At 54.5% G+C, this 22,925-nt stretch overlaps 1 protein-coding gene across 1 annotated transcript; it reads left to right on the top strand.

The window, feature by feature from the left end:
• Positions 1-5,616: 5,616 nt before the first annotated feature.
• On the top strand, positions 5,617-22,022 carry SAPCD2 (suppressor APC domain containing 2). Its single transcript, XM_031601419.2, has 6 exons — positions 5,617-6,145; positions 10,647-10,780; positions 14,591-14,737; positions 15,496-15,597; positions 16,151-16,273; positions 16,706-22,022. The coding sequence occupies exons 1-6, from the start codon at positions 5,650-5,652 to the stop codon at positions 16,832-16,834; spliced, it is 1,131 nt and encodes a 376-aa protein (XP_031457279.2). The 5' UTR covers positions 5,617-5,649; the 3' UTR covers positions 16,835-22,022.
• The last annotated feature ends 903 nt before the right edge of the window (positions 22,023-22,925 follow it).

The raw sequence follows: 22,925 nt of genomic DNA on the forward strand, positions 1-22,925 counted from the left end.
GTCCCTGGCGACTTCACCTGACAGCCATGACTTTTCTAATACAATGGAGAGCGGCTCAGCATCAGCCCCGGGATGCATGTCATCCAGACATGTATACGTTCATTCTCATGAGTCAGTCTGGGACTTGCTCTGCCCTTACAGTGTGGGGGAATTTGCTCCCCATTTCCCACCCAGAGGTTTGGGAATGTGATGTTCAGGGATGTGAGAAATACAAGAATCCTGGCTGCCAGTTCCCACTCCATGTCTGTTGTAGTCAGTTCTCCTTTCCCATCTATCAGAGGAACTCTTTGGCCTGTCTTTTCTGACCTATGTACGTATAGAATTCCTTCTTGTTGAGTTTAACATCCCTCACCAAGTGCAATTCCATCTGCACCTTGGCATTCCTGTTCCCATCTGTGCATGTCCAGACAGCATCACTGTGTTTTACCCAGGTGACACGTCCTTGCTTTCACTGCCTGTACGTGTCCTTATCTCTCAATCTGACCAGCACATCCTTGCTGGCCATGCTGGATTTCTGCCTCCCCTGCTTGTTTTCTTGTACCGGGGGACAACTAGCTCTTGTGTGCTCAGAAAGATTTTAAGAACTCTTCCTTGAAGAATAGCTGGCTTTGCTTCACTCCTTTGTCTCCAAGGACAGCTTTCCAGGGGATTTCACTGAGGAATTCCTTAAACAGGAATTTACTCTCCCCAGGTTCAGGATCCTGACTTTGCTTTTTGCCAGGTCCATCCTTCTCAAAATCACAAACTTGACTCACTACAGCCCAGAGTACCTCCGATCTCAATCTCTTTAATGTGCTCCAGCTCGACAAATGCTTTCCTTCTGCTTGGTTTGTCTAGTACCTGCACCAGGATGTTCTCAAACACATTCCAGGGGTCTTTCAGTTTGCTATGCTGCTTTCCCAGCAGATATCTGGGTGGTTAAAATCCCCCATCTAGATGACAGCCTGCAGGCACAGCACTTCTTGCAGCTGTAGCAAGAAGGCCTCGGCCATGGGCTGCCCTGCTCAGCTGGCCTTTGGTAGACCTGGCCACCAGCTGTCCTGTATTGGTCCTGTCCCTGATTTTCACCCATAGACTCTCAACCTTAGAATCTTTTCACCCATAGAATCTCAATCGATTGTGGAAGTTTCTAAGAAGCAGCTCTTTGCACTCCACGTGCCTGTTAACATAGAGGGCAACTCCTCTGCCCCTCCTGCCCTGCCTCTTTCCAGTGGAGCAGCCCCTGCTGCACAGGTGTGAAGGAATGCAGCATGCTTCTCTGCTATCTCAGCTCTCCCAGAGCAGCTTTGTCCTCCTGCAGCGTGTCCCCCCTGATTCCACAATCCATTGCACTCATGTGGGTAGAAATTTTCCTCTGTAAGGTGATAAAAATAGAATCTTAGGTTGGATCGGGCATATCAGACAGGACAACCTGAGAAAGCAGGATGCAGGTAAGTATGGGACAAACAAAATGCAAACGTATGTGTGAAACATCATCAGAAACCAAAACCTCTAAAGGAGAGAGAAGGCAAACACTGCTCTGTGTGGTGCCAGCAGTGGGCTGGGGCAGGATATCTCAGGATATCTTACCTGGGAAATGACAGAGCTCCTTCGTTTTAGGACTCTGCTTCAATAGGTAAGAATCCACTGATGTGTGCTGCAGAGAAAAGCGATTTTATAGTTGTCCCCTGAGCAACCGTCAGGTAGCTGATGTCTGCGGGATGACTTTTGCTACACAATGCCCTTAGCTGCTTCTGTGCCTGCTAAATGGAATGGCTGCCATTTGCTGAAGCGTAGCAGCACCAGGTAACAGAGCCTGGTTAGCTTGGCGCCTGTCTTGGTGTCCACACTTCAACATGACACACCGCCTGGGGACATGTTACGTTCCTGGCTCCTGCCCTGATTCCCAGCCCCATAAAGTGCCTGTTCTGCTGACCTAGCCGTGCTGCAGATGAGGATACAGATCCCTCTGCCCCTCAGACACCCACCCCAGCCCCCACCCCAGCCCCCTCCAGCCCTTGTGACAGCAAGTAGGCGCCAGCCCACCATCTGACTTCCTGTTCAGAGGGAAAAACAGTCTGGTGGAAAGAAAAGCAGCGTTATGGGAAGTGCCTGCCCTCCTCCTAAGCAAACAGAGCACGTCGTCGAGAGGCCCAGCATGCAGCAAGGTGGAAGCAGGGTGGCATCTGAAAGCTGAGGAGAGCAAACAAGGCAGCCCTCCACAAGAAAAGGTCTACTGCTTCCCTCAGGCCGCACAGCTGCATTTCTGAGCTCCTGGAGTGCTGGACTGACAGCCTGGGACACACTGGGAGCTATTCCCTGCAGCTTCAGGTCTGGGAGAAGGTATTAACACAAACCGTGCTTCATACTTCAGCAACAGAGAGACCCAGAGCCAGGCTGCTGTTGGCACAGCTCATGGTGTGGTTTTAACCAACCAACAGTTCCAGGGCATTTTTTGGATGTGGCAGTGCTGGGGATGGCAGCTCCCCCCACCAGAAGGTGCTTTCCAGTACCTTGAAAGAAGGAGAACTGAGTAACTAAGTTGTTCATACTAAAACTTAAGAATAAATAAAAAATGAAAGAAAGATGTCTCTGTCAACGAAAAGAAACTTGGCTGGTCCTAAAATAAACTATTTGCTGAGAGAAGGGGGAAAAAAACCCACCAAACCAACCAAACAGACATAGAACATACAAAGTCCTTTCCAAGAATTTTCCAAATCTGCTTCCCTTCGTTCACCCTGCCACTCTGAGGAGGAAAACATGAACATTCTGTGAGTCTCCTGAGGTCACCTTGATATAGAAAACACAGCAAGGCTGCAGTGAGCATTCAGGCCTCAGCTTCTTGTTGCCAGGGCAAAAATTCCACACGGAAGAGAGAATTTCACCTGTACCCCAATATACAGTCAGTGCCAAGAATAGTTTCTGATATTTTCCTACTAAGACTTGGCAGGCAGGCAAATTGGACAAGGGTCATTAAGGTCATTCAAAATTCAAAATGCTACAGTTTGGGTCAGTTTGAAATACCTCGACTTTGCTGCACAGTGTGAGGCTTAAAGCCCTACAGAGGCACACGGCCTCACCTCCTGCTGTTAGCAGACCTGAGCAGTGTGCCCTTGGTGATGCACCAGAGACTTCTTCCTGTATGCTCCACAACAGTGAATAGTTTCCATGCAACATGGCCAAGCCAGACAGAGATTGCAAAACAAGTAAGCAGGCACAAAAAAATTGATGAAAAGAAATGATTTAAAAATCTGGCTGAACAGCCTGGCTGTGGTGTGGAGAGCAGAGCCAGCAGGCTGCTGGTAGAGAAAGGACTGGCAATGGTCTCCAGAGGCTGTGGTGGTTCACCTGGCAGCCTCACAGGGCTGAGAAACTCTATCTAGAAGAGTTTCTAGAGAATAGGCTGAGAAGCCAGCAGGACACAGCTGCTGAAAGTAGCAGACATGTCTGCCCTCAGCAGGGAAGCTGGCAGCGATGGGAGAACAGCAAAGGCCACCTTGATAGGAAACCATGAGGGCCAAATCTCTACCCCCTCCTTCCTTTCAAACAAACTCAGAGCCACTCTGACAAATGGCACAGGAGGTGTCTGTGACACAGGCAGCCTCACAATACAAGCACCTGCAGTCACTAATCGCCTTTTCTGAATGCAGGGTGAATAAGTGCTCTCTGGATTCTCCCAGGTACTGATGCCCCGCTTGCTCCTGACAGTGCTCTGCTGCCTTGTGCTGCCAGCAAAACAGCTCCCAAACACGTTCCTGTGCCCACATGAGCCGTCCCTGCGCTCCAGGGCACTCAATCTATGACTCTCAGCAGCACAAACATTGGATGAGGGTCCCTGCAGGTGCCCCCCTGAGGCTGCCAGGGTGCCCCAGGTGGTCACTGTGCCTATGGGGGGGGGGGGAATAGAGGCAGTGGTGCTCCAACTGTGCTTTGTTGCAGTGCACTGTCTGGCAGAGGGATCTTGCAGAGAAGGGCAACATCTTTTATTAGGGCTAACATGCCCTAACTGACATAGCAAATTTCAGGTTACATTAGAGAAACTCTTTCTCTTCACATTGCTGATTCATACTAAGTTCGCAAAAAGAGGGCCCAGATCTTGTTTCTCCCACATTTATCAACGCCAGCACCTTTCTCCACCTTTTTCTGTAGCTGTGGTAGCTTTGGGCTCCTCATCTCTCAGCAAGGTTTTGCTGGATGGTGGTCAGTGCTGCTGCATTGCCCAGAGCCCCTGGGGCACACACTCAGTTCCTGCTGCAAGCACTGTGCCCCTGGGGGCATGAGGCATGTGGCACTTCTCTGTGCCTTCTGCAAAAAGCAGTGCTTCTCACTCCTTTGGGGATGCTGCCAAGCTGAGAAAGCTGGACTGAAACACAACTTCTCACCAGCTTTTGCAAAACTGACAATGAGAGTTGTCTCACATGCTGAATGTTTTATGCCTGTTCACTAACCTAATTTGCTCTGGATTGGCTGGAAATGCAAGGTCTTCAGGTCTCCCTGCTTCTAAAGAGACACCTTTCATTCCCACAAGGTTACAGTGTCTTTGATGTGGAAGAGGCAGACATTCCAGGCAGGGAGCTGAGAAGAATGTACACTCACCAACCTCGCTAAGGCTGTGCATCCCTACACCTGTTCAGATGGGTGGGCATCTCGGCTTCAGAAAAGTGCAAAGCCCAGCAGGCACACAGCCCTGTCACTGTCAGAATCTGTCACTGTAAGAAGCAGAAGAAAAATGGAGTTTGAGCACAGGTAGCAGAGTCCTAGTTCTGCTGGGCAATAAGCAGATTTACAGCAACGGGAGCAGCAGGTGAAGGCCTGTGCTGTGAGAAAAGAGGATTTGTGCCTGTTAAAATAATAGCGCTGCTCAAGCCAGCATTGCTCTTTATGGGACTCCCTCCTGCTGGGGATGACTGCAGGCAGAGGTCACCAAACCATTCCTTAGGGTCCTTACACCACCCAGCATGGAGTCAGCAGCCATGGGATGTGATGGGAGCAGGAAGGGTGAGCCCCGTGGGGAGGCTGCTCCCAGGGCATGGAAAAGCAGGGAAGGACTTCCAGAACACCCTGAAGAGGGCTATGAAGATGGGGAAGGGTCTGAGGGTGGTGTGTGTGAGCAATGGCTGCGGTCCCTTGGTTTGTACGGCCCAGAGGACTCAGGGAAGCCCTCCTGTCGGCCTGCAGCTCCTCATGGCCCGAAACTCCTCACAGGGAGGGGCAGCGCCGATCTCTGCTCTCTGGTGACAGCGGCACGGCCCGAAGGAACGGCACGGAGCTGCCAGGCGGGGCCGGGGAACGGCTGTGCCCCATGGGGCCGGGCACGGCACAGCTCCCAGGGCAGCGGGCACGGCCCCGAGCTGCCGGAGCTCAGGGAACGCCGGGACGCCGCTCCGACCACAGGGATGCGTGGTGCCGCGCGGGGCCGGGTTGGGCTCGGTGATCCCTCCCAGCTCGGGGCACCGACGGCCGACCCCGCGGGCACGGCGGAGCGCGGGGAGGGGCGGGGCCAGCGCGGGCCGCCTCGTGCCGCGCGGAAACTCAAACCGGCGGCCGCGCCCGCGACCAATGAGCCCGCGGCGCCGCCCGCCGCCAGCCAATGGGAGCGCGCTGCCGGGGCGGGGCGGGGCGCGGCGCTGCCGGGCGGCGGCAACTCTCGGGGCCGCGGCGGCGGCTGCGATGGCCCCGGAGCGCGGCTCTCGTCCGTCCCCCGCGGGGCCGCTCCCCGCCGGCACCGAGGGGCTGCCCCGGGCCTTCCTGCAGAGCCTGCGCACCCTCTTCGATATCCTGGACGACCGGCGGCGGGGGTACGTGCACCTCCGGGAGATCGAGTCCCGCTGGCAGGGCGCGGAGGCCCGCGAGCTGCCCTCCGGCGTGTTGGACGGGCTGCGGCGGGCGGCGCCGCCCAGCGGGTATCTCACCTTCGAGCGCTTCGTCCTGGGGCTGCGCGCCGCGCTGCCCGGCGCCGACGGCGGAGTCCCGGGTAAGGGCAGAGCACCGGGGCGCGGGGAGCCGCGGGACAAGGAGCGGGACAAGGAGCGGGGCCGCGGCCCCGCCGTCACCGCCTCGCGGAGCCTGGAGAAGCTGCCGAGCCCGCACGGCAACGAGGAGCGGCGCGGGCAGAGCGGCGGACACCGCGAGCCGGAGCCAGGCCAGGGGCAGCCGCGCGGCCGAGGTGAGCGGGGCGGGGCGGGACGGACCACCGGTCGGGCTGCCGGAGCGGCGGGGCGGGCGGGCCGGTTCCCAGGCGGCACCGACCTGTTCTTTCTTTGGCATTTAAAACAACGGCAAATTCTTCCCCCGGGCCTGGTGTGGAACTCTGAGGAGTCGCCGCTGCTTTTTATTTTGGCTTCCGTGGGCTTTGTTTCAAGCTCCAGATAAACCGGAATGGAGAGCGAGCTGTTTGCAAATCCTGCTCTTTTCCCAGGCTCCTTCTTCCCTTTGCACTTCTCGTGTGGGTGCTTGTCTGTTTATAGTGGTGACAAGAAGAATTAAGGGCTTTGCAGTAACATGTCCGGAGTTGTCCTCTGGCACCGAGTCTGTAGGTGACCTCCCCGTGGGGTGGATCCGATCCTCAGCAGGCGCTGCTGGGCGCTGTGATGGAGAAGTGAGCTGCTGCCGGTCAGTGCCAGAGTCCAGCAGCACTCAGCACTGCCCCCGGGCCCTTCCCCAGGATCCGAGACCTCTGTGCCAATCTGCTCCTGCTATGGCTCAGAGAGCTGTCAGAAGGTCATGCCGTCTGTCCTGTGTGGCTGCAGGCTGGCGTGGAACCCACCGCAGGGTATCCGCCTCCTTCATTGCCTTAGCACGGTGGCTGGGAGGCTTTGGTGTGAGCCATTCAGCCAGCTGGACAGACGGAGAGTAGAAGCATATAAGGACAGTGCGTGTTCCTTGATAGCTCGACAATGGTTCAGTTTGACAGACCATGGGATTCTGGGGGTGACAAAGTCAGGAGAGGGAGAGCACTGCTCCTGGCACCTCCCCCCTCCACTGGGAAGACTCCTTCACTGACCTCTTGACACGCTGCTAGTAAGAAGGAAATGCCATAAAGAATACAGAACCTCCTGGCTGCTCCTGTGCAGTGCTTTGAGATCTCCTGACACGGAGCTCTGTGTGAGAACTTGGTGTTTTGCTGTTTCAACGCTTGAGCACAATGCCTTCCTTTACCTCAGAAAGGTGCCCAAGCTGGTTTGCCTTCCCTTCCCCACCCTTTCCTTCCCAGTCCCTTCTGCAGGGTGGAGAAGAAATGTTAAATGTCCCAGAGATTCCCTGCTTTCCATTTTGCCTCCAGGTGAATCACAGGAGCTTCTTCCAGGGGAATATTATTAAGCAGGCTGGGTTTTTTTGTTGGCTTTTTTTTTTTTTTTAAGCATTAGGAGACTAAATCTGGAAAAACCTGGGGGGAGAAGTAAAATCCTCCTTGATAAATAATCATCACATTGAAAGCTCTCCACTAGCTGAGACTGAGCAGATGAGTACTGCAGAGCATAACTTGCTGGTTCTGAGGATCATTGCATTGTAGGCAGGTGTTTTGTTGATGTCTTGAGGCTGCAGGTCTCAGCCCTTGCTGCCAGCTTCCCTAAAAGCAGGGCAACTTTCTGGCAACAAGCCTGAATTCCAGGTTGATTCAGCAGCTCAGTGACAGTTATAACTGAGTTATTTTCTCTCTTTTAGTTCCCAATCCCATGTGCCTGCTCAGTGATGCTTTTACCACAGTGGGCTTTCCTAGCATGAAGTGGAGCTTTGGGTGCTCCATCCAGCTGGCTGGGAAGGAGTCAGGCTTTGGCACAGCAAGACCTGGCTCTCAGCTGACCGTGGAGAGACCTGCCTGGTGCTGTTGGTCAGGAGCTGCTGGGGGTCCAATAAGCCTCAGCTCAGTTAGATTGCAGAGTTTGGGCTCAAGGTGGTTCCAAGGCTCTGGCTGCATGGTGTGGCTCTCAGGAGGACTGTGTCCAACAGTGGGGAGGTGGTGATCAGTGCTTGTAGTCATCAAAGACTTTGAGGGAGTTCTCCCTGTCTGTGCTTCTGCGAGAGGGGGCTTTTTGCAGGGTGCTGCCCACCTCTGCTTCCCGACCCAGGTCACAGCCATAGCGTGGGTGCAGCCAAAGCACCTGGGAGCCCCCAGCATTTGCTGGGACAAGGGGGAAAAGTGAGGCTGAAAGCAGAGGAGTCACTGTGACAGCTTCCCACTGCTGGCTCTTAGTTTGCCTCTCACAGCAGTGTCTAAGTGTCTCGGTGTTTGGGGTCTTTACCCCCATGGTTTCCAATGGGAAAGCTTTTGTTCCTTCTGGGAGTGGGGGAAATGAAGGTGGATGATCAGTGCTGTGCCTAGGGTGGTGCCAGCACAGCCAGGGTGGCCTGGCTCTAGAAGGTGCCTGGCACCAGCAGGAAGGAGCAGGATGGTTTTGTAGGCAGCAGTTGTTGCCCAGGCTGCTGCCAAGTGTGTAGAACAGCTCCCAGGTGTCTGGGATGTCAGTGTCTGCTGAGGGCTGAGTGTGTGCCCAGCAGGGGTCCCCACCGGGAGGTGGCCCTGTGCCCAAGGGGAGCCAGTCCCAGGTTGTTAGCAAGGGTTCAGTTTTACCACTACACCGATAACTCAGGTGTGTGGAGCTCCGCTCTTTGACCAGGGAGCACTTTCTTATCAGAGGTTGACACCGAATCTGGGCTCTGTACTTTTATCATACTAAACAGGCTCAGTAGTGGTGCTTCAGCAAACAACAACAACAAAAAGTTTTAACATATTTTTTTTCCATCCTGCAGCTCTTCAAACAGTTTTTTCCTGGCTTTGCTTTGGCATTCCACTTATTGAAATGAGTTGGTTTTGAGACTATCCTTCCACTTCCCATTCAGGTTGTGCTGCAGGTTCAGGAGAACATGTGCTCAGTTGTGCTAGTTGTACTGGCTTAGCTGTTCCTCCCAGGTAGATATAGGTGTCTGAAACCAAGGCATCTGGCAAAACAGATAAGTAATATCAGACTTTGTGTTAAGAGAGATGCCAGAGACCTATCTGTGCTGGAGCCCTTGATGGCAAGAAAAGTGGGATGCTGTGGTGTATCAGCAGCAGGATTTCTTGTGTGTCACTCTGGTACCTTTCCAAAGTAGGACAGTAATGGTTTAAGTGAGGTGAGCATGCAGCTGCACCACTGCTGGGGTGTTGCTGGCTGCTGCTGTGAGCCCACTTCCACTCCTGTTGCTCATCTTCTGGGTGATAGGTGACTCCTGCAGCCTCGGCTCGCTTCTCCTGTGCCCTTTGCATCTGTGTGCCCTGCTGAGAGCTGGGCAGGCCTCACACCCTGTTCAGTGCTTCTGTCCCTCCTGTCTGCCCGCACTGCAGAGCACACTGCGTGTGCCTGGCCGGTCAGAGGAGAGGATTGCAATGGGTGGGGGTGCCTGGAAAATATGTGGGCAGCAGTCCCAGGGAGATGTGTCCTGCAGCTGCCTTGCTGCCTGCTTTCCCTTGCCTGCCTCCCTACTACTATTTTCTGGTTCTTGTTTGAAATTCAGGCTAAGAAACTCTTCAGGAAAGCAGAAGCTGTGACCACAGACCAGAGGGAGCTGCAGGAGCGAGAGGATGAGCACAAGGCAGGCTCTGCTGGACACTTGGCAGGGGCCTGGAGCAAGAAGGGAGTGAAGCACGCCTGCTGCCCAGGCATGTTAGCAGAGGGTGCTGGCTGCACCACTGGGTGCCTTGGCGCCGTGGTGCTCAGCAGCAGGGTGGTGCTCTGACAGCATGTCCAAAAACACAGAGCTGAGCTGGCTTGGACATGGCTGCAGGGCTGCCTTTCTGGCAGGGCGTGCAGCACAGGGGATGTGCTGACTTGGGCAGCTGCAGGTGCTCAGCCCGTACCTGCTTCTGCACACAGTCATCCAGTGCTGACAGGAGGCTTCTGATCCTGCTCAAAACCTGCCAGCCTGAACTTAATCTGCAGAAATAGGTTACGTGTGGATTTGGACCAGTGTCATGTGTTTGTAGTAGATCAGCCTTTTGATAAATAGGATGTTGAGGTTTTAATAAAATTTTGGAAACCCCAGAGCTGATTTTCTGTGTGTTGAGACCATAGGCATGGGGCTTCTGGTTGATAACAAACACATATATGGGTGGGGAAGGAAAGAGTTTGCTCTGGAAAGAGCTGGTCTGCTCTTTGTGGCCACCTCCAGAGCAAGCTGCTTGTGAGAGTTGCCACGTGTCTGGAGATGGAGCTGACTCCTGATGCTCTCTGGTGCTGCCAGGCTGCTGCTGCTGGTGCAAGTAGGCTGTGGGAGCACCTGTGTGGCTGAGCCCATCACCAAACAACTGCCTTCGGGAGGAGATGAGTGCCCCGCAGAGCCTGTGCTGCCTGAATGGGAGCCAGGGGTTCTGTGAGGACAGAGGCAGGGCAGGCGGTGTCGCTGGTGGTTTGGTTGTGCTAAGACTGAAGCAGCGCTGCCTGGAGGCTGCCTGCTTTATTCAGAAGATGACCACAGAGGGCACTTGCATCCTGGCACAACCAAGTGAGGTATTACTGAGGTCTGTCTTGCCTGTACAAAGATTTTTAGCAGATGATATGGCTGGTGCTTGCTTAGCTGCTCCCTGCCTGGCCAGCTTGCAGGAGTGCATTTCAGATAGCCCCATGGAGGGACAGTGGAGAGGTTTCTTTTGCAAGCAGTTGGTGCCCTTATGCTTTCTTCTGTTACAGGTATTGATGTTAAGTCTGCTGGGCAGTCCCAAGGAGATGGTGGCCATGCAGGCCCTGGGGACGTTCGGAGACATCAGAGGGGACGTGCAGAACACCGGAGACACACTATTGCCAATGGTGTGGACTTTGGCATGGTAAGAGAACAGCCCTGTCATGGACTGCTGCCCCAAGTGAGGATATTGCAGAGGTCCCTCACTGCTGGTATGAGCACTGTGGGCTATTGCTCTCTCCCACCCGCTTTGCACATGGGAGCTGTAGGATCTTTGGATGTCAGGAAGATCCTGTTGTTTCTGTTACAAAGCTTGTTAGTGCACATGATGGCCTTGCAGATATTTCCAAGGTATTTTGCTTCTTGAAAGGTGCAGGGGAAGGAGGAGGTACATATTTCCAAGAGCCAGGTCACTCAGTGGAATTGGCACTTGTGCAGTCAAACACATTCTCCATGGCAAAAGCTTGGGCTGGGAAAGGCAAAAGTTTACCTTGCAGAGTTAGGAGGAGGCTCCAGTGCTGCAGTGGTCTCAGTAGGTTGGTCTCTGGACCTTTCAAGCACTCCAGCAGAAATCATGTGTGCACTGTGCTGGTGACTGGTGATGCTGAGGCATGCTGTGCTGCAGCCCGAAGACCCTGAGCAGCCAGAGCCAGCACTGCAGGCTTCCCTTTCGCCAGGATGTGGACAGAGCACAGGGAAATGGCCTTGTGCTGTGACCTCTGCTAGATGATGTAGGTCAGGGCTCTAGCATGCTGATCCTCATGGCTCCTGGGAGATTTTTTGCAGACAAATCTGAACTGAATTTGGCTGGGAAGCCTGGAACCAAGAGATCTGCTTCTCTCTCTATTGCTAAGTGGAGAGGCTTAGATCAGGTAACCCAGGCTGAGGGATCTGTGCTGCTCCCACGTGGAATGTAGAAGCTGACTGGGCATATTGCCTACAAGCTCAAGCAAAATTTGACTGGGAAGAGAGCCAGGACCTTGTCTGTAGAATGAACTTTCCTTGCTTTGTCTCATGGCTAAGGAGCTGCTGGCAAGGCTGCATCTCTCATGTCTGCATTTCCCCTTTTCACACCCTGGTGTCACTCGCTGCCTGGCCTGGGCCAGCCGGCGGGCTTCGTGTGCTGTCCTTGTGCAGCATTGACTGCAGCATCGCCTGGCTTTGGGAAATATAATACACTCCATTGCCTGGCCTGGCCTGACTTGCCTGGGAAGGGTTGGATTATGCACATGTGGGAAGAGGTCTGCTGGGCTTGCAGCAATGCAAAGGGCCAGTTCTTCCATCTCAGCTGAGAGGTGTTGACAAGAGGCAATAACTGTGGATGTGCCTGCCTGGGGTTGTGATCCCTCTGCTCCTAAAGTTTTGATGGCTGCCTGGGGAGGGCATGCCCCCCTCTTCTGCCAGGGCTCTTGTCTGTGCATGCAGCTCCAAGCTGGAGTGCAGCAGAGGTGGCAGTGCTGCATTAGCTCCATGTCCTTCCTGGTGCTGGTGAGGAAGGGCTTTGGCCAGGGCATCTTGCTGGAAGATGCTGTTTGTTCCTGGGACTGCCACACATACCATTGCTTTGGACTAGTGTTGCTCTTACCTTTATTTCACCACGCTGCTTAGTTGCCATGCAGGATATGGGAGTCAGGTGTCCCAATTTCTTCCCTCCATCCCCTTTATATCCAATTGCTGCACTGCCTTTGTATTCCTCCTCTCAAAGATGAGATGCCTGGCACTATCCTGGGGGGTGGGGGTGAGAAGCCTTCCCCAGCATCAGGACACAAACATTTGGGCGCCAGTTCCACATTTGAGTATGCAGAGACAGTTGGAGCAGTTTTTAATCTAGCAAGGACTGTGTCTGTGTGCAGGACAGTGCTCTTCCCTGGCTATGCTTCCATCCTCCCTGGCACTGGGAGGATGCTGGGCACTGCAGAGTCAGGGCGCACAGCTGTGATTAGGCTAATTTGCTCCATTTTCAGAGGGGTGGGGGTGGAAGGGACTGATGTCCATTTGGCAGCCCATGAGTATAGTAGGACCTGTTAATCTTGATCAGCAAGGCAGAGGTTTGGGGGCTGTACTGCAGCCCAGGAATTTAAGATGGATGGCTAAAGTCTGCTCAGATTGTGTTTTTTTTGTTTTTTTCAGTGAGTCCATCGATTGGCCCCATTTCTCCATGCCCTTAGGGTAGTTGGGATGAGGCCTGTGAGAGGTTGAGCACTTTAATTTGTGGGCAGCCCAGGGCATGGCACTCTCCCCTCCCCTTCTACCACAGGCAGCACCAACCAAGACCTGCTGTGCCCACTCCACCTCCCTGTCCTGGCCCTGCCCGAGATGCTATATCCCATCCCACTCCCCTAGGGAGATGCCATCTGTCCCTGCAGCCAGCAGAACTGCCTGATGTTCCCCAGCTCAGCAGGTTGCTGCTCCTTCCTCCCATCTCCATGCAAGTCAGGTGGGATCAGGATGGGACAGGCAGTCACAGGCTGCAGCCAGAGCTGGATGGGGGTCCTTGCCACATACAGCACCTTCTTCATGCCCCTCAGCAACAGTCTGTGCAGTACCAAGGCTCTGCGGTTCTTCCTGTGGGTATGTTCCCCTTGGTCTGTCTGCCTGAGCCTGTGTGTGTGTTGCTGCTGTATTGTCAACAGCATTTCCAGGAGCAGAGGGAGCAAGAACAGCACTGGTGTTATGGGGTGGTCAGTGTGTGACAGCTGCAGGGCTCCCGGTCTGGAGATGGGGACAGGGAAGTGCTGCCATCCTCAGAGTGTTTGGTACATCCTTGTCTGTCTGCTGGAGTGGGGTCTGCCTGGGGTCGCTTCTAAGCTCCAGATGCTCTCCAGACAGCAGGAGAAGTTCCAGGCTTACCACTTGGCTCTCTTTGGGTGTGGGGAGAGCAGCCTGCCCTCTGTGGGGGCAGCTCCTGGTGCCCAGTCTGTGCCACAGGCAGTGGAGCTCAGGTGGCACTGTGGCAGAAAGGGCAGGTGGCTGTTTGCTGAGGGGAGGGCTGGGGCTGTTCTTGGCCTCTTTTCCTCAGAGCAGCTGCAAGGATGTGAGCAGGGGGCACAGCTCTGGAGGAGCAGGTTGGGGGGGAGGGGGGCACAGGCTTGCTGGGCAAGAGCTGATGGTTTGCTGTGCTAAGGATGCTCTGTTCCACACGGAGCAGACTCCTCTTGCCAGCTCTGTGACTTCTTGGTGACAGTGCAGTGCCAAGGAGCCAATGGAGAGGGGGTGCTGGTGGGAGCCTGAGCTGGGCCTGAGGGCAAGAGCTTCAGGTGCTCTTGTAGCTTCCCCCTGACACCTGAACATACCTAGTCCCTCTGCAGATGGCTCTGGAGCTCAAACTTGAAGGCTAAGCAGAACCAGTCAGCAGGAAAGACATGCTTTGCTCAGCTCAGAGATGCTTCAGGCAATGAAGCAAAAGGGAAAGCAGAGGGTTGGGTAAGTAGGCCGTAGGTTTTGCCCAGGCTTCTGGTCTGTGCAGGTGACTTGGCTGCTTCCTGACAGCAGTGTGAGTTGCTGCTGCTTATAGGAGCTCGCAGCCTCAGGAGTGGCTGCAGGCCCTGTTCTTAGCAGTGCTCAGATAAATGACAAAGCAGAGAAACCTGTTTCTGTAGTGAGAGCTGATGGGGAGTAGGCCTGATTCCCTGGCCAGGAGAATAGAGATGACCTAATGGCCCTTTGACTGTTGCTCTCCCAAATTGGAGAACCTACCCCAAACCAGGATCAGCCAATGGCCATCACCCAACTCCTCTGCAGCTGCTTGTGGCAAGAGGGGCTGCCACAGCTGCCAATAACCAAATTCCTCTGTGCCTCATGAGGAAGCCAGCTCCTTGGGCTGGGCTGCAGGAAGGGGCCTAGGTTACATTGCTCCTAGGGGCCTTCAGATGGGAGCTGACCAGGCAGTGTTACTCTAAGCATTTGGCTTGGACTGGGTAAGAAGGGAGTAACATGTCTGCACTCTGTCCTGCAGCTGAAGCATATGAAGGAGCTGGAACAGGAGAAGGATTTCCTGCTTCAGGGTCTGGAGATGGTTGAGCGTGCCCGTGAGTGGTACCACCAGCACATCCATTTCATGCAAGAACGCCAGAGGCTGCTGGGGAAAAACAAAACCAGCACTGTGAGTGGGGCTTGTTCTGGGGATGTACATCAGCTTGGGAGAATCTGTCGGCTAGAAGAACTGGGCTGGGACATCTTGTTTCACCTGGTGTTGGCCTTGCTATGCTGTCTTTGTGTGCCTGCACTTCTGGCCTGGGGATCCCAGATGGGTGGGGGGAATTGGAGCAGACCCTCCTGGCAGAAGAGAGGGAGAGGGAGCAAGCATATCCCTCTATTCAGTATTTATCCACACACTTGGTGCAGAGTTGAGATTTTGTTGTGAGGATGGGATCAGGCCTGGCCTCATGGCAGTGGCTTTCCCAGGCAAAAATGCAGAAAGGCTGAACCCTTTCCCACTGACTGGGATGTTCTGCTGCACACATGCTAGCCACGGGGCTCTCCCTTGGGCCTGCTGAGAGGGATCTGAGGCAGCATGCACCCACAGCACAGCTAGCCAGCCCCACTCATGTCCTGCCATGCTGCACACAGGATCAGGATCCCAGTCTGACAGAGCAGCCACAGCCTTGGCCCTCATGCTGGCTGTGCTGTGAGGCAGTATGCATCCCATGGCATCTAAATGCATGTGCGTCTCAAGGCTTGTGTGGGCTTTGTGCTGGTGATGCTTTGGGGCTGGGATGTGGGAATGGAGGAGTGCCCTGGTGCTGGGAGGTGTGGGTAGGGCTGGAGGATGGCCAGCCACCATGCCTCCCCATTAGGTAGTGTGGTTCCCTGGAAGCTGGCACCAAGGTAACACCTGGACCCTTTCTCTCCATCTTCCAGGACTTCCTTCCTGATGGCAGTCAGAGCCACCTGGGGCACCTGATCCCAAAGCTGCAGGAGGTGAACCGCTGCCTGGGTGACCTCTTGTCAGCTGTGGGCAAGGTGAGAACAATAAGTTAGTGGTTTGCAGTCACTTGTGTGAGCCAGAGGCCTGCCCTCATGCTGGCAGCCAAGCTGGCATATGGGCTGCCAGAGCTTCCCTGGGCTGTGGAGAGGCAACTTGGCTCTGTTGCCAAGGTGGGCCAAGAGGGAAGTGCATCTTGTCTGGGCTGGAGGATGCTCAAGGCATATGAAGACCTAAAGAAGATCCCCCTGAAAGTGTAGATCTTTGCATGCAAACAGGGAAAGCATCCTGCTGAGATGCTGAGTCAGTCCTCTCAGAGCTGACTGTCCTGGATGCCAGCTGCTGCATGGGCTCCTTACAGGAGCAGGAGATGCTGCAAGGAGTGCTTCTACTTCTGTCTACACTACTCTGGAGTAACCTTGCTGGAGACCCTGCATTGGCCTGTGCTGGTGGATCTTAATCCTGTGCTGGGTTTCTCTTAGCTCCCAACCCATTCGTTCCCTTGTGCCACAGAAACCTGGCTTCAGAGGCAGGTTGAGGAGGTCCACCAGAAGGTTGTTGTCTCATTCTTTCCCTTCATCCTCTCCACAGCCAGGGAACTCCACCTCAGCGCTGAGCAGGCTGACCCCCACTGCCCTTGCCGTGTCCCCAGCTTCAGCAGGCTCCCAGCAAGCCATCAACATGCTGAAGGAGCAAAACCGGCTTCTCACCAAGGTGAGCAGGGATGGTGGGGAAGAGAATGCTCAGAGGGAGCCATCGGAGAAAGAATATGTGGCTGTGGAAAGTGATCCTTCAGCTTGGCCAACTTTGGTCATCCTGGAGATGGGCTGTGGGCCCATCCCTCTCACAACTGAGTGCCCCTCATGTGATGGGCTTGGGCTGTTTGCTCAGTATGGGACCGTGGATGTGGACATCATTGGCCCTGCTACAGGGAAAAGACTGTGACAAATGAAGACCACAAGAGGGTGCAGATGCTAAGGATGCCCCTGCCCAGGTAGGCTCGCTGCAGGGGTTTATGTTCTGACATCTGCAGATGGTGCTTTTGGTTTGCAGGGGGCATGGAGCAGCTGGGCCTGGCCCACGTCACGGTGGTCTCGGGCACAGCACAGAGCTCTGAGCAGCACTTATCTCCTCTTTCCAATGCAGGAGGTGACTGACAAGAGTGAACGCATCACCCAGCTGGAACAGGAGAAATCTGCTTTGATCAAGCAGCTCTTTGAGGCACGTGCCCGCAGCAATCACGAAATGAGCCAGCTGGACTCCACCTTCATCTAGCATGTGTCTCCCAGCGCTCCTCGCCCCATATTGAGCTTCTCCAGGGGATTGGTGGAGCTGGGGCTCTTGCCCTAAAACCCTTCTGTCCATTGCTCCAGGTGTTCATCTCAAGGCCTGTGGAGGCCTGGAACTGCCCATGGTGGGAAGAAGCTGGGGACAGCGCTTCCCTGATCTGCTTGGGCAGGCCTCGGGAGTCCCCTCCCTGCCATGCTGCTGCACGTGGCCGGCAGTGCTGCTCGCAAGCTGCTCCTGTTCAAAACTGACTGCAGTTGACTGCTCCCCTACCTCTTGACCCCCAGTGTGTCGGGTGGAAACAGCTGCTGCTCTTACTGTGTGAATGGGGAGAGCTGCTGTACTCTAGGCCTGACCTAGGCTGAATTCTGGCTGCTCTTGGAAAAAGATACTGATCTTTAACATTCCATCTGGCATTCCCAGGCAAGCCTGCCCACTGAAGGGCATCCTGTCTGCTGCTTGTCCCTCTGTCAGAGGACAGGATTGAAAATCTGTAGTGGGGCATGCCTAGTTCCCCCCTGCTGCCTGTGTTCTGCCCGCTAGTGGAACCAGACTGGGCTAGAGCAATGCCTGAGCTGGTGCTCCTCCTGGGATAATCCTTTCCAGTTTGCCGTAGTGATGCCATAGTCGCTGTTTACACATTTGCAGGCTCCTGTAGTTGATGAGCCATAGACCTGGATCAGGTAACCTGTACCTCTGAGCTGCTCGTTCAGGCTGTTTGCAGATTGAGGCAGATACCTCTATCTCTCTTTATCTTCCTGAACTGGCAAACATTTCCTAATGACTGCCAGACCTATATTTTTTCCTGATGACTTTAAAAGGAGAGGTTATGTCTTGCAGCATGAGCCTGATTTCACAGTGGGGCTTTAGGACTCGTTTTCTTGTTTAACTGAATGTGGGTGATGGAGAAGAGGCGGCTGGTCTCTTTCTTTTGCACATCTCCTGGTGGAGAAATGGCAGCTTTGCGTGGTGGTGTAAGCATGGGTCATAGACTGATGTGTCTCGGGATATCTCCTCCTTTCCATGCAGCTCAGTGATGGGGCTTGACCTGAATAATATTTTTCAGTGTGGCTTGGTACTTGTTACTGATGGTACATTTGTAAGTGATCGGTGTGAATCCCCACCTAGCGCAGCCTTGGCCTTTCTCTTCAGCATTGTTTTGTGTTCAGACTCCTGGCACAGTGCTGTAGCACAACACGCCAAGCTGGGCAAAAAGTGCTGCCTTGCTGTGCCAGCTTCAGCTGTGTTAGGCTGGGGACTGTGCAGACCAACTCCTCACCTACTCCTGAGAAGACCCTTTTACCCATCCAGTGCAGTTTGTCCCACCCAACTCTCTGAGGCTGACCTTGACCTGAAGCTCACTTTATGGTGTTCAGTCTCTGCTCTTTTCTTGCACCTGCTGCCAGAGTGGGGATCAGAAAGCGCAAGGGAGAGTGAGGAAGAGCAAGTCCAAAGGAGTCATCTTCTATCTGCAGGAGTAGGGTGTTAGTTGTCCCCTGGGCATCAGTGCCTGCCATCCCTGTCATGATGCCACCTCTGGTGTCCGGTGCCTGTTTTACCTGAGGTTTAACAAAAAGTGACTCTCCTTGTAACCTGTCTTTAGGGATAATAAAGTGGGGTGATCTATTTAATTTATCTTTCTGTCTCTGACTGAATCAGTCCATCTATTGCTGCAAGCCTTGCAGTTCCTGCCTGTCTTGTCTGGAGGGATTGCAGGTGAGCAGAGGTTGCACAGCCCTGAGGAGCCCAGTGGGTCTGTGCTCCAGGTCATGTTCCCATGCCCTTTCCCTTCCCATCTGGACATCTCTGTGCTGTTGGGCTGGGGACACTCCTGGCCTTTCCTCACTGCTGCGCAATGGGATTACAAAACACCCATACTATGCAACCCTTAGAGCCTGTGGCTGTTACTCTAGCAGCTTGCTGTGGGGCTTCTGCTCAGGTGATGCTGATGTAGTTCACAAATTTAATGCTATTTCTTTTTGAGTGGTGCCTTCCTGCAGCACAGCTGGGATGCTGCTGCACCCTGCAGGGTCCGACCTGCACTTCTGTGCTCTGCAGCTGAGCTGTCTGTGCCTCCATCTCTGGTATGGGAGCAGAGCTGTGCAGGAGAATCTGAGCCAAAGCCCTCCTGTGCTTGGGAGAGTGATCTTTGCAGCGGCTCCTTTCAAGTGGAGAGTGGGGCAGCCACAAGTCCTAGACGGGAAGGAGGGAGTGATAATTGCCATAAATGTCCCAGTTTTCGCTAAGATGTGAAGTCCGAAAGGTCTTTCAAAGCAAAGAGAGGATCATTGTCTCTGCTCAATGCCCCTCTGTGTGAGGAGCCAGGGCAGCTCTGCCCCTGCCCTGGTGCTGGGGCTGCCTGGCTGCAGGGGAACATCCTGTCCACTGTCCAGACAGTGCTGGACCTGGGCCCTCTCAGCGCAGGGAAGTCCTGGGAAATAGGAAGCTCCTGCTGTGAGCAGGGCTTCCCTGGGGCTGGGAGCCACCAGCGCCAGGCTGCCCGTGTTGCTGTGGGCTCCCTGGAGGGGCTGCCGTGTGCCTGACCCTCATCTCTATGCCTGACTGTCCTGTTACTGTGAGCGTGGCAGTCTGGTGCCACAAGAGCCAGGTTTGTGGCCAGGGCTTTGAGCAGTGCTGTGCACCTCTTCCCTTCTCTTTGGGCTCTGGTCTGTGTGTTTGCACAGATCTGTGAACGCACAGCCACGGGTGCTGCTCACAGCTGGAGGCTGCTGTGCACAGCTGCAGCACGGCAGGTCTTGGCTATGCCCAGCCCAATGAGCTGCACTCAGCCCTGATGCTGAGATGGTCAGAAAGGTGCCATGCCACCTAAGCACTCAAGCCTTCAAGTATCTATCACAGGTCCCAGCACTGCTGGCTCCAGAGTGAGACAGCATAGGGGGTCCCCCAGGACCGGAGTCTGATGTTGAAGTTGTTAGTGGGTGAGAGGCAGCCACAGAAGGGCCTGGGCTCAACCAGGAGTCACATCTGGCCCCCAGCCTGCCCCAGGGGTTGCAGGATCTCATCCTCTGTGTCCCCAGTGATGCTGTCTGAGGAGTCTAGTCGCCCAGGTCTATTTGAGGTTTCTGTATTCTCCTGCTCGGTTCCATGCCCTTCTCACACCCTCGGAGGCTGGGCTGTGCGCCCAGCAGCCTTGATAGAGAAGGGCTGCTCTCTCAGCAGAGCAATTATTCCAAATGCCAGCAGGAACAGCTGCATCTTGGGACCCCAGTCCATATGTTTTGTGCCTTTGCTTTTCCTCCCTGACATACAGAAACTGTTGTCTGCCTGGCCAGCTTCCCTTCTGCCTGGAGCAGTTTACAGCAGCTCTGGTACCCAGTGTGCAGTCAGACTGCCCACACCTTGCACTCTCAGGCCTGCTCTTTCCACTGCAAACCACTGGGATGTGAACTGAGGACCTGGAGAAGCCACTGTGTTCTGGGACAGTCGTCCCCTACGGGACAGGGAGTGGAGCCAGGCAGGGTGTGCAGCTAGTGCCTGCGTTTGCTCTCAGCTGCGCTCAGTGCCTGGTGCTTTTCAGCCCTGTCACCTGACACCCAGTGCAGTGCTCTTGTTCACCTCTCTGGTCTCTCATTGCAAGGTGTTCTCTCCTGCCCCAAATTACCTGTCTGCCTCCTGCGTTAGCAGCAGCACCCACCTGTGCTCAGTGCTCCCCTTCCCCCCATCCCAGCTGAGCCCACAGTCACAGTGCAGCCTGCTGGGTGGTGAAGGACTGGTTCTGCCCTGACCGTGGCAGCCTCTGCTGTCCCCATCCCAGCTTGTTCCCAGGGGAGGCAGTGCCCTGAGGTGTTTGTCAGCACAGCACTCCTGGCAGGTCTGGTGTCTCTGCAGCATGACCCTGACCTGGCACATGCGCTCATTGCTGTCTGTACATCTGAGCCTATTCCAAGGTACAGGTTATTGAAGACAGATGCTCCCTCTGCAGGGAGACCTGGCAGGATGGGGAGGGGGTGGAGGTGGGGCTCCCAAAATTCCTACTTTCTTCCGCAGCTGCGTTCCTTGGGGACCATGACTTTACTCTCCCCATTACATCAAGCACAGCTGCCATGGCGGATATCCGCCCCACTTCCTCCCTGGGGGAGCAGCAGCCATCGAGGAGCAGCACGGTGCTGGTGGGGCCTCGAGGTGCACAGCAGCAGTACCACGTGTCCCTGGGAGTGCTGCGGCCGTGAGGAGGGCTGAGGTGTGTTGTGGGTGACTGCACCCCGCAGGGCTGCTAATGGGCAGCTCCTGCTCGGTGCTGGGCTGACTGGAAAAGGAATGTGCTTTCTCCTCCTATGGACTAAACAAAGCAACCCCAAGGCATTGCCTCAGAACCAAAGTTTTCTTGAGCCCAAAATGCTTTGTTTGAGTTCACTTTGAACATTTTAAAATATACTTTTCTTTTTCTTTCTGTATTTAAGGACGGTTCAAAGGGAAAGGCCATTTCTAAGTGACAGATGCAGATTTGATTCCATCCTGGTACCTCTGGCATGATCTCTCTGCGCAGAAAGCATCAACTGCTTTGAGATGCTTCCAAAGTCTTCATTAGATCTTAATATCTTCCAAAACCTCCATCAGTGCTCAAGCCGAGCCACTTTGCGGGCGGTTTGGTGTGCTGGGCTGGGAGCTGCCCAGGGTTAGCAGTGAGCCCAAGGCAGCCTGGAGAGAGCTCAGCCATGAGGGCAGTAACCAAGTAAGTAATAGCAGGACAAGGGGAAATGGTTTTAAGTTGAGGGAAGGAAGATTTATGTTGGATGTCAGGGGGAAGTTCTTTACTATGAGAGTGGTGAGGTGCTGGAACAGCTGCCCAGAGAGGCTGTGGATGCCCCGTCCATCCCTGGAGGTGTTCAAGGCCAGGTTGGATGGGGCCCTGGGCAGCCTGGGCTGGTATGAAATGTGGAGGTTGGTGGCCCTGCGTGTGGCAGTGGTTGGAGCTTCATGATGCTTGAGGTCCCTTCCAACCCTGGCCATTCTGTGATTCTGTGTAATGATTTTGTCATTAAATATTTAATGTGGATGACTTGGTAAGAAAACTGGGTTTACGTGAGACGTTTTAGTGCTGTGTCCCTGCATGGAGCTGGGGGCAGAGGTAGCTTCCTCCCCATGGCTTCTCCTGCTCTGCACCATCCAGCACACAAGGCAGTGCCTCTTCCCCCTTTGCTTCTCTGCCCAAACCCCAAGGGCTGTTTCTGACACCGCTGCTTCGCACGTTTTCCTCTGCTGAGCTGAGTCAACTGCTGTGCCATGGCCAACTCTCAGAAACCCATAAATCTCCTCAAACCTTCTGAAATCATGAAATCAGCCAAAGGAAGGAAAAAAAAAAGGGGGAGGAAGAAGAAAGAAATCTTTGTCAATAATATGTTTAGGAAAGGATTTTTTTCTTCTCTGGGGAGTTCAGTATTCATCACTCCCATCTTCAAGATTCCCCCTGCAGCCAGGGGGGCTGGAAATGCTGCACTCTGCTTCAGCGTGAGTCCAGACTCGTGTAACCAGGAGAGCTGTGAGAACACAGAACATTGCAAAACTTCATCTGGTTCAGAAGATGGGTGAAGCTGGTGGGCCATTGCAGCCACATGCGTTTCCCCAGATGCTGCAGCCTGGTGCTCATCATAGCCTCTTCTTCTCCCCTTCCCCGCAGGTCTCTGAGCCCCCCTGCCCCACGCCCTGCTGGGCTGTCCCCCCAGCAGTCCCCAGCTCCATGTTGGGAGTGGGTTGCTGTGTCCCCACCTCGTGGCAGTGTCACCATGTCCCAGCTGTGTTCACAGCTCATGCCATTCCAACCACATGAGCACATCTCTGCTACTGGGGTGAAGAGATATGGAGAGGTTGGGCAGATGGACACACGTCATCCTGCAGGAGCCTGGGAACGAGAAATTGGGCATAAAATTAGCTGCAGTTTCTATTGCTGGATTTTATTTTTAAATGCAGTGGAAAATACACTGCTGGAGGGGAAATCAAAGGGGCCTGAAGTTGTGTGTGCAGCCTATGGGATCATGGTGCTCCAGTCCTCTTGTGTATGCTCTGCTCGTCCCCAGGCAGCATATGGGGCAGGAGCTGGAGAGGCTGCAAACCCACTATC

This window comes from Phasianus colchicus, chromosome 19, assembly GCF_987193195.1.
Source record: "Phasianus colchicus chromosome 19, bPhaCol1.hap1.1, whole genome shotgun sequence".
NCBI classification, from domain to species: Eukaryota; Metazoa; Chordata; class Aves; order Galliformes; family Phasianidae; genus Phasianus; species Phasianus colchicus.

What these genes read in the sequence shown, in the direction of transcription:
- SAPCD2 (XM_031601419.2), top strand. Translation starts at nt 5,650, where the DNA reads ATGGCCCCGGAGCGCGGCTCTCGTCCGTCCCCCGCGGGGCCGCTCCCC. An exon ending in GGGGCAGCCGCGCGGCCGAG is followed by an intron (nt 6,146 to 10,646) that starts GTGAGCGGGGCG and finishes CTTCTGTTACAG; the next exon opens with GTATTGATGTTAAGTCTGCT. An exon ending in AAAACCGGCTTCTCACCAAG is followed by an intron (nt 16,274 to 16,705) that starts GTGAGCAGGGAT and finishes TTTCCAATGCAG; the next exon opens with GAGGTGACTGACAAGAGTGA.